Genomic DNA, 10,758 nt, shown 5'->3' with positions numbered 1-10,758 from the left:
TCTCGTAAGGCCCAAGTTTCACCAACCTCGAGAAGTCCAAACTTTAACTACATGCAAAAGTCTAATTCTACATTACAAGGATAAATCAAGGAGAATACAAGTACAAAATTACACTACATCCGAAAGTCCATAGTAGATTATATAACTTATTCAAATCAATTGCGAGGGTATTATTATTTGTTAATTATTATTTTCACAAATGTTGAGTACTATAAAATATAGTTATTTTCATGGTAATGTGGTGGAGTTGAAATTTATTAGTAATGGTAATGTTTCTTTCAGTGGCGGAGTCGGGATCAAAATCATACGGAGACATCATAATTGTTTTAACAAAAAAAATTCGAGAATTACCAACACGAGCTTTAAATCTCTCTGGCTTTTTTTAATTCGAGAATCCTTTACCGGTAAATGAATCCCGCCTCCCAATAACTTCTTTGAAAAGATAACAACATAAACAAAATGCTGCATCCTTATTAATGCTATAGCTCAACCAATTTAGATGATCTGCAAATCAACTCAGATTGAATCGTCTATTTTTCTTTCGAAATGGTGTGAGTGGAAAAATATGATTTCTTGGTTGACATGTGTATCTTTTGCGCACTTCATCTTGGTCACTTGGGGGATAATCACTAATTATTTTTCGTAGTCCAGGATCACTTTCAAGTGATGATAAATTAATTATCTGAGTCTGACTATCCTTGCTCATACTTTCGACAATACTGCTTGAATTCTTCTTTTTCTTAGCAGCATGATCGTTTTTAGACTGCTCCTCTGTTTGGGGAACAACTAAATCCACACTTCTTTAATAATATTTTTCCATTCTTGTTTCAATTATTAATATAAATAAATATCAAATTAATATTTGTAGATAAATATAATTAGTTAACAAGTTGTAATTAATAATTCACAATCTACAGACTCAATAAAATAAGCCCCACCAAAATCTCTAATTTTGTATTGCCAATTTTCAATATAAAAATGCTAAATTATTATCTAGTCAATTAAAAAGTAAAAAATAAAATTAGGGACGAAGTGGTAAAATATCTATTTAATATTGAATAGATGATGATTTGAGATTTGCAGTTGTGATCCCACAGAGCTGCGTGCGTGGAGGGGGAGTCGCCGAGAATATAAAACAAAAGAGAAGAATGGTGTAAATTAATACATGGGATTGGGATTTGGGGCACCTTTTACTAATATATGTGGGACCCACAAAAAATAATTTTTTTAAAAAACTCAAGGGGCACTGTCCCCAGGGGTCCTCATGCCACCGCCACTGGTTACTTTAGTGGTTTAATGTTTAAAGAAAATTATATTATTATTCAATTTACAAATATCTTTTATTTGCAATATATATCTAATATTTGGCTTATAGTTATTTTTTGATAAAAGAACCCAATTATTAATTCTTAAATTATTTGGTTATACATATATAATAGTGAAGGATATCGATACTAATAGTTATAAAAACAATGATAAAGGGGTTATCAGATGTTTCTGGCTAGACAATTTTTGTTATTAACTTTAAGAGTTAATTACACTAACCTTGGTTAAAGGAAAGGTTTATAAATCAACTTTGCTCCCTCTTCTATGTCCCTAAACTCACGATGCTAATCATACACTATATTATCTACTAGTAGTAGTAGTACTAATAATAATAATAATAATAATAATAATAATAATAATAATAATAATAATAATAATATAATAATATTGGATATCGGTACTAATAGTTATAAAAACAATGATAAAGGGGTTATCAGATGTTTCTGGCTAGACAATTTTTGTTATTAACTTTAAGAGTTAATTACACTAACCTTGGTTAAAGGAAAGGTTTATAAATCAACTTTGCTCCCTCTTCTATGTCCCTAAACTCACGATGCTAATCATACACTATATTATCTACTAGTAGTAGTAGTACTAATAATAATAATAATAATAATAATAATAATAATAATAATAATATAATAATAATAATAATATTATTATTATTATATTATTTTAATTATCTTTAATTATCCTTAGTTGGTAGTCGGTTGGTCGGTACTTGTTGAAACTATTTAATTATCCTTAATTAATTATTTAAATTCTAAATGGTCAGTCCGTCTATCGGTCAATTTTAATTCTAAATGCTATTGAAGTCAATTTCTTCTACCAATTTAAATTATATTTCATATTGAACTCTGTATCATTATTATTGATATTAAAGTCAACTTCTTATACCAGCTTTAAATTCTAATTCATATTGAAGTACTTCTTTTATCAATTTAAATAATATTTAATATCGAACTCTATATCACTATTATTCATACTAAAGTCAACTTTTTCTACCAATTATAAATCCCAATTCATATTTAGATTTATATTATTCTAATTTATACTTCAGACTAAAATCAATTTAAAACTAAATATAATATTACTGATCCGGCTAAAATAGTTATACTATTGAATTAAGATAATAAAATAATATATTTATTATTCATGTAAGATAAAATAATCTATTATACAATTGATCCAAATTAACACAACATTATAATGAATAATTCGCCTAACTAAAATAAAATCATATATACTATTTTTCTGGACGAAAATAAAATTATCTTATTGATCATGGCATAAAACAATTAAAACTAAACAAAAAAAAAGTTAAATTTGATCGGAGTAATTGGTCTCGGGCTAAAATAAAATAATGTACACCACCTATTCGGGATAAATCCAATTAATATCAGACTAACATAATTCGAATCCTATTGGAAAGAACCAAAAATTTATTTTTCATTAAAAAATAATAATTATTATTATTTTTAAAACACACATAAAATTATCAATAAAATTATATGTTGAATCGGTGCTATTGTCGTTTTCAAATAACTCTTATAATCGATTAAGTATTAAAATTTGTAAAATAATATTTTTGTTAAGGTTCCAACATAATGAAAATATTGTATTTTTACTCTCAGAAAACCATAATATAATATTGTTCCCCGTTGCCGAGGCTATTTCTTTACTCCCTCCGTCCATAGATACATGTCTATTTTGACTTTTGACCGGTCAACTTAACCAAATTTTGACTGAAGTTTACACGTATCATCTAATTGAAAAAGTTAATAAAGAAATATTTTCATTGAAAGTACATTTAGTATATTTTAAAGTATAACTTTCAAATTTTAAAATTCATTAATCGATAATTTTTAATGTTGAGTCAAAATTTGGTCGATTTTACTCCCAGAAAATCAAAATGGACATATAATTAGGGATGAAGAGAGTAAATATGTTTAACTATTCTAAAACAATTATGGACATTTATATGTATTAATATAAATTTCATGAAATCATATCATTTAAAAAAGTAAAAAAATAAAAAAAATTAAATGAATATATTTAGGAATTCAATTTAAAATATATATTTTTTTAAATTATATAATATCAAAAAAAATTATGCATATGTGCCTTGCACGGGTTTTAAGGTAGTAATAATAATAATAACTAGTATATAACCCGTGCGATGCGCGGTTGTTTTATCATTTTATATTGTAAATTCTTATTTTAATATGTTGCTGGTGATAATCCCAATTCGCCCCGGGTCCTCGCTTGGCCCGGACTTAAGCTCCGTTTTGGCAGAAATGACGGCGGCGTGCTGTGTAGCTGTAGGGTGGGAACCTATAAAACATAACCGGAGGGGGGTGGCGTCCCCACGGCACCTCCAGTGTGAGAATGAGAAAGGTTTAAGGAGGAAATGGGCAAAACGGGAATTATGCAAGTATTTTTATGGTGTGTACGCGTGTGTGTATATGTAAGTATATGTGAGAGAGAGTGTAACTTGTAACCTTCCTTTTGTCCTGCCTTTTATATGCCTCCTATTAGGGTTTAGGGGTTTGTACCTTTTAATCTGGACCGTAGGTGTGTCTTTTGGACTATAGGGCATGTGGACGCCTGGGATGCGCCAAAGTACTATTGAATCCGGACCGTAGGAATGTTCTGGATCCGGGGTACCTGGATGGTGGTGATGTTGCCACGCGTCCTGGGCTCTCCATGGTTAAAGCTGGGTGCTTTCTGGACTCTTCTTATTGGGCCCTAGGCCTCTGTTATTGGGTCTGTATTAATATAGGCTATCATTTGCCCTCCACTCCCTTATGCGGGTTTACCCGGATGGGGGAGTAGGGTAGTTATTATTGTATCGGAACGCCTTAGGAAAAATTTTGGGGGTTTATTTGATTTGTTGCCCCCTAACCCCAGGGTCAAATGGGAATGAGACTCTGGGGTTGACTTGGTTAGTCACTTGATTTTAGACCAAGGTGGGATTACTTGAAGTACTTGAAAAAATTTTGGGGGTTTATTTGATTTGTTGCCCCTAACCCCGGGGTCAAATGGGAATTAGACGCCGGGGTTAACTTGGTTAGTCACTTGATTTTAGACCAAGGTGGAATTCCTTGAAGTAGTTGGAAAAATTTTGGGGGTTTATTTGATTTATTGCCCCCTAGCCCCGGGGTCAAATGGGAATGAGACGACTCTAAAAATTTTGGTTTGGTGGATAAGGACAATCCTTACTTTTGATTTGACCGGACTCTGAAAAGCTGACGCTACAAATCCGGAGTGTCAAACGACTGTTAGGCTTCCAGCCGGGGCCAAAGATACATACATTTTATGCGTATGTTTTGAGTGTACCAGCTTTTTAATTTCCCCCTTTTCTCCTAAAAAGTCGCGCACACGTAATGATTACGTGACAAGCCGTGTAATAACTGCTGTGCAGTTATTTTCTAGGACCAATTGGAGGGTGCCACGTGGGGTGGGGGTTAATTTTTACCCAAAAACCTTTCATCTTTCACCTGCCCCTCTTCCATCTATAAATATCAACCTCTTCTCTTTCTTTTTTCTTTTACGTGATAAAGGAGTTTGAGAGAGAGAGACTGAGAAATCAAAACTTTTTGAGAACATTTCTGCGAGATTGAAGCCTTCATCTTTCTCCTGCTCACTTGTAAGTTCTTCATTCTTGTGCCTTTTCATTTATTTTCTTTTATTTTCGCGATGTTTTGTGCCCTGCATGTCGCCATTTTATGTGAGTTGTTGCGCACTTCTCCATTATTTTTGTAACTGCTTTGTTGTTTACCCTTGAATCTATGTAGTTGTGTGGGTTTTGTATGTTTTTCACAGTGGTTTTGCGTTTGATTTGTGTAAACATCATAGATTTTGCTAGTTTAACATGCGAAAAAGTGGGTTTCTAGTAGTGTAAAAAGTTGAAGGGCCTGTGGTGTGTTCTTGATATGTGTTTTTGGTTGTATGTGTATGTATATGTCGTAGATCTTGTTTTTGGGTTTAGTTTTGTACACGAACTGTTTCTAAAACTCTTCTATTTTTGTTTTGTTTTTGTTTTTGGGTTCGGGTTTGGCATTGACTCCGGGGTACGTTTAAATAGATACACATAGTATATGCCAGGTAGCCACTTTAAACGTACTGCTACCCTTAGAAATCGGTACCCCGAGCGGCCTACTGGCTTAGGCGAACTAAACGCATTCTACCCTTCTTCCTCTTCCTCCAGTAGTAGCTCTATAGAGATGTCTCCCCGAGTTGACCAACCTCGGCAAGTTTTAGCCCAGACTTTAGTCTTAGGCCCCGGGGGTACCATGTCTAATCCAGATGGGTCTTGGGAAGATGTAGATGAGTACTTTGTCCAATGCCGATTGAACCCTAAGCCCTTGGGCTTTTATTACAGAGATTTGTCCGAGGCGTATGGGGGCCCGGATGGGTTAGGAGGTAGGGAGCCTTATGACGAGGATGATATGAACAGGAAGTTTTTCACCGTCCCGGGGACCAGGTACGAGTGTGGGGAGGTTCACAAAGAGATCCAGTATAGGTATACGGATGTCGAGGTGGATAGTGCCCTTAGGCTAGCCTTTAACCTTGAGGATAAATATGAGTGGAGATGGCCCGAGATTCACGAGAGGGTGTATTAGAGACCAGAGGGAGGATGGGTTGGGATTCCCTTTGAACACCTACGGGGCATGCGGCTTGGATTACATCAATTCACCAAATCCCTATGCCGGGATGTGTACGGGATTCCTTTCACCCAACTGGCCCCGAATTCCGTGAAGTGGATAAGTTGGTTTTTAGATTGTTGCCATGCCAAAAACTACCTCCCCACCTTCAAACTTTTCCACCATATTTTTAAGATCAAGAGATCCACCTCCCGGCCAATATATGAGTTCTTGTTTAGGATCGAGGACTGCGAATATCCTTCAGATAAGATGGTACTCCCGGTCAGCATGTTGACATCATTTAAGGGATGGCACCGAGAGTTTATCTTTGTCCGGGGTGGGGATTTGGAGTTCATGCCACTCCATAAGCTCGAAATTAAAACAGATAAATTTCTAGTCCAGCGGCTCGGGCAAGCAGCTCTCGCGATGGTTTATGCCTTCTGTGGGGCACTTGGGACGCAATGGACCCGGGACACCTTTAATAGCAATGAAAATATGCATGATGCTGGCTGTAAGTCTTTTGTTTTAGCTTTATTTTGTTGCTCTAACCTTTATTGTCTGCTTGTATCCGGGACTGATATCTTATTCTTTCTTTTTCAGGTATTCACAAGTTAATTCCTTATCCCCCGAACATGTCTGCTCAGCTCAAGGATTTGTCAACCAAGCTGCGAAGGATTGGAGGAGTGACGAGTGTGGATCTCGGGTGGAAGAAGGTTGGTGAGGGAAAAGATGCAGCCCGGAAGGCGGCGCCGTCCCGTCCGGGGAGGAGCACGATTGTGATCAACGAACCCCGGGCCGAGGACGTGCAACAAGGGGATGCGACAAGGATCCCAACATCCCGGAAGAGGAAGAGTGCCCCTGCAGGTTTCGGGGAGAAAGGAGGAGAAGGGTCCGAGGGCCATGTTTCCAAGAAAGCTGCTGTTGAGCTGGCCCCGGAAACCCTGAAGGCCTTGCTGGCTAGCTTTACTCCGGAGACTCGCCGGAAGGAGCTCTTTGAGAATTATGCCAGCACCGCCGAAAGGAAGAGGTACAGAAAGGAGCCCCTCGACGACTTCCTGGTCGGACTTCAGGAGGAGATTACCGTTGTAAGTTTTTTTGTAATATTTTTGGTTTTGTGCTTGCCTTTTTTCTGTATCCGCATCATCTAATCGTGATGTGTAATAATTTCAGGCTAACTCCCGGGTTGCTGGATTGGTTTGCATAACCCGAAGCCTATAGGCGAAGGATGATGCTGTCGAGGTTTATAAAACTGAAACTGAAAAGCTGTCCCGGGAGGTGAAGGACTTGAAGGAGGCAAATGTGAAGGAGGCTGCAGCACATAAGAAGCTTCTTGATGAGATCCGGGAGAGACAGGACCGGGCCGAGGCTTCCGTCCGGAAAATGAGGGTTGAAAACAAAAAGCTGAAGGACGAGCTCGCTGCCCGGCCCACTCCCGAAGAGGTTCTAGCTGGGTTCCGGGGACTCCGGCGTATTATGAGGAGCTAAACGACAAAGCTCCGGAGAAGATCCAGATTTGCTGGAGGGTTGCCTCTAAGTACCTCGGTGAGAATCCTGAGGGCACGATTGATGTCTTCCTAGAGAAGTACATCGAGGAGGATACTCGGATGGAGCAGGAAGAAGAAGCCATCCTGGAAAGGGATTCTGGTGCCGGAACTTCCAGCAACGCCCCTCCTCTCCCCGGATCTCCACTCGCCCAACAGCCTCCGATTCTAGAAGATGATCCGGAGCAACCTCCCTCTCCTCCTGCCGAGCCTGCAGCAGAAGCTTAAAGACTTTGCCATTTTTTGGCATGTAATTTCCGTTTCCTTGTTTTTAGTTTATGCAATTCCGAACTGAGCCTTTTGGCTTTTTTAACTTATTTGTAATCTGAATGATTTCGATTTGCCCCCCGGGGTGTGTTTCCCCAGGGTAGTTTAATATCATTTTTCTTTTCTTTCTTTCCTTTCTTATTGATTTGCATATGAGAATTTCGAACTTAGGAAGTTAGGAATTTTCCTAAGTACACCTAGGCTGTGTTTTTGCAGACCCTGGGGTGGGGTAAAATTTTTAACTTATAAAAATTTTCTAAGTACTCATGGGCTGAGTTTTTATAGGACCCCGGGTAGGGGTAAAATAGGAATTTTCTAAGTACACATGGGTTGTGTTTATGCAGACCCCGGGGTGGGGTAAATTTTTTAACTTATAAAAATTTTCTAAGTACTCATGGGCTGAGTTTTTATAGGACCCCGGGTAGGGGTAAAATAGAAATTTTTTAAGTACACATGGACTGTGTTTATGCAGACCCCGGGGTAGGGTAAAATTTTTAACTTATAAAAATTTTCTAAGTACTCATGGGCTGAGTTTTTATAGGACCCCGGGTAGGGGTGAAATAGAAATTTTCTAAGTACACATGGGTTGTGTTTATGCAGACCCCTGGACGGGGTAAAATTTTTAACTTATAAGAAAATTTCCAAGTACTCATGGGCTGAGTTTATTTAAATTTGATGGCAAATAAAGAAGCAATATAATGAAATTGATTCATGCTATGAAATGCTTAAAGTAGAGTTATTCACTTAAATTGAAAGCAAAAATTACATTCTAGGGTGAATGAGAATAACATTTATATTAAAAAGTCACAGTTTAGATGTAGAAATGTTCCCAGAATATGCACCTTTCTCTTATTGGTAGAACTTCCTTAGTCGGGTTCCATGCCATGTGTTGGGGACCTCGGTCCCGCTGAGGTAGTTCAGCTTGTAAGTTCTTGGCCGGAGCACTTCCTTGATTATATAGGGGTCTTCCCAGTTCGGCTGCAGTTTTTCTTGGTTAGTTGGGTCCGAGGCTTCGGTGTCCCGGAGTACTAGATCTCCCATCACATATTCTCTTATCTTGGCCTTCTTTGTAAAATAAAGCTTTGTTTTTTCCTTGTAGCTTTCCATTTTTTCTACAGCCCGGTCTCTTACTTCATCCAAGAGTTCCAGGTTGGTTTTAAGGCCTTCTATCTTGGAGTCTTCATCAAAGTTGACCACTCTATGAGAAGGGGACCCGGTTTCCACTGGTAGCGGAACCTCGGTGCCATAGGAGAGTTTAAATGGAGTCTCACCGGTTCCAGTCCTGGAGGTGGTTCTGTAGGACCATAAGACCTTCGGGAGCTCGTCTGGCCAGCTCTTCTTAGATTCTTCCAACCTTTTTTCCAAACCTCGGAGTATGGTTCTGTTAGTGACCTCTACTTGTCCGTTTTCCTGGGGATGGGCTACGGATGCTTTCTTATGCTTTATCCCGAGTTCTTTCAAATATGTTTCAAAGTCCGAACCGACAAACTGTGGGCCGTTATCCGAGATTAAAACCATCAGAATCCCGAACCTTGTCACAATTGAATCCACGAATTTGATGCAGTATTGTTGATTGATGGTTCTCATGGCCTTGGCCTTTGCCCACTTTGTCATATAATCGATTGCCACCAGCACATAATGTAAATCCCCCTTCGCTCGGGGGAAAGGACCCATGATGTCAATTCCCCAAACTGCGAATGGGATCGGGGAGAGGACTGACCCGGGGAGGCTTGGACTTTGCTTTGGCACATTGCTGAACTTTTAGCATTTGCTGCATTTCTTCACATAGGCAACTGCATCGGCGTGGATGGTGGGCCAATAGTAGCCTTGCGTGAAGACTTTGTAGGCTAGAGCTTTAGCGGCTAAGTGATCTCCGCAGATTCCCTCGTGTACCTCCCTAAGATAATAATCTGCCTCGTCTGGGTCAACGCATTTTAGAGTCGGGGCAGAGAAGGTTCGCCTGTATAGCTGATTATCTTCTAGAAAAAAATGGGCAGCGTTATACCTGAGGTAACGTGCCTTGTTCTGGTCTTCTGGCAGGGTCCCATCTTTAAGATAAGCTATGTAAGGAGTCATCCAGTTGTCCGGGCTGCTGACGCATAAGACTTCAGGCCGATCGGTGTTGGGTGCCCCGAGCTCCTCGAAGTAGACTGAGCTGCTTAAATCCGAAGTATTCTGGACGAGCTTGGACAGCTCATCTACCTTCGCATTTTCTTCTCTGTTTATTTGCAAGATGGTTGGGTCCGGGATGGTTTCCAGGATAGCCCTCAATATTTCCTGATATTGAGCCAGCTTGGGGTCCTTCGCAATATATTCACTATTGGTCTGTCTTACCATAATTTGAAAATCACTATAGATGGTTAAACTCCTTACCCCAAGGGATTTGGCTAGCCTGAGTCCGGAGAGGAGAGCTTCATATTCAGCCTGGTTGTTCGTTGATTTGAAAGCGAAGGTTATGGCTTGCTGGATTGTGAATCCGCCCGGGCTGAAAAGGATCAGGCCAGCCCCGGACCTCTCGGCTGTTGCCGAACCATCAACATACAATGTCCAAAAATTTCGGTTGCTAGTCTCCTTTTCTTCTCCGGATTGGATTTTAGGTGTCTCTGGGACTGCGGGAAAGGTGCATTCCATGACGAATTCAGCCAACGCCTGGGCTTTTATAGTTGTCCTTAGGACAAATTTGATGTTGAACTGGCTCAATTCAATCGCCCAATTGACCAATCTCCCGGAGGCATCTGGCTTATGGATGATTTTCCAAAGTGGTTGATTAGTGATCACCCTAATCTCTCGGCCTTGGAAATATTGTCTTAGCTTCCTGCTCGAGTGCACAAGAGCCAGGGCAAATTTCTCCAAGTTTGGGTACCGGGTTTCAGCGTCCTTCAAGACTTAACTTATATAGTATACCGGGCTTTGTGAACCATTTTCCTCCCGGATGAGTGCAGAGGATACCGCTCTTTCTCCGGCTGCAATATAGAGAT

The 10,758-nt window shown here is 39.3% G+C and overlaps 1 protein-coding gene across 1 annotated transcript; it reads right to left on the bottom strand.

The window, feature by feature from the left end:
• Positions 1-9,541: 9,541 nt before the first annotated feature.
• On the bottom strand, positions 9,542-10,411 carry LOC141679724 (uncharacterized). Its single transcript, XM_074486144.1, has one exon. The coding sequence runs from the start codon at positions 10,409-10,411 to the stop codon at positions 9,542-9,544; it is 870 nt and encodes a 289-aa protein (XP_074342245.1).
• Between the last annotated feature and the right edge of the window lie 347 nt (positions 10,412-10,758).

The sequence above is a fragment of the Apium graveolens genome, chromosome 8 (assembly GCF_009905375.1).
Source record: "Apium graveolens cultivar Ventura chromosome 8, ASM990537v1, whole genome shotgun sequence".
NCBI lineage: Eukaryota > Viridiplantae > Streptophyta > Magnoliopsida > Apiales > Apiaceae > Apium > Apium graveolens.
The sequence above is the reverse complement of the archived record's forward strand: the minus strand, read 5'-3'. Positions and strand labels throughout refer to the sequence as shown.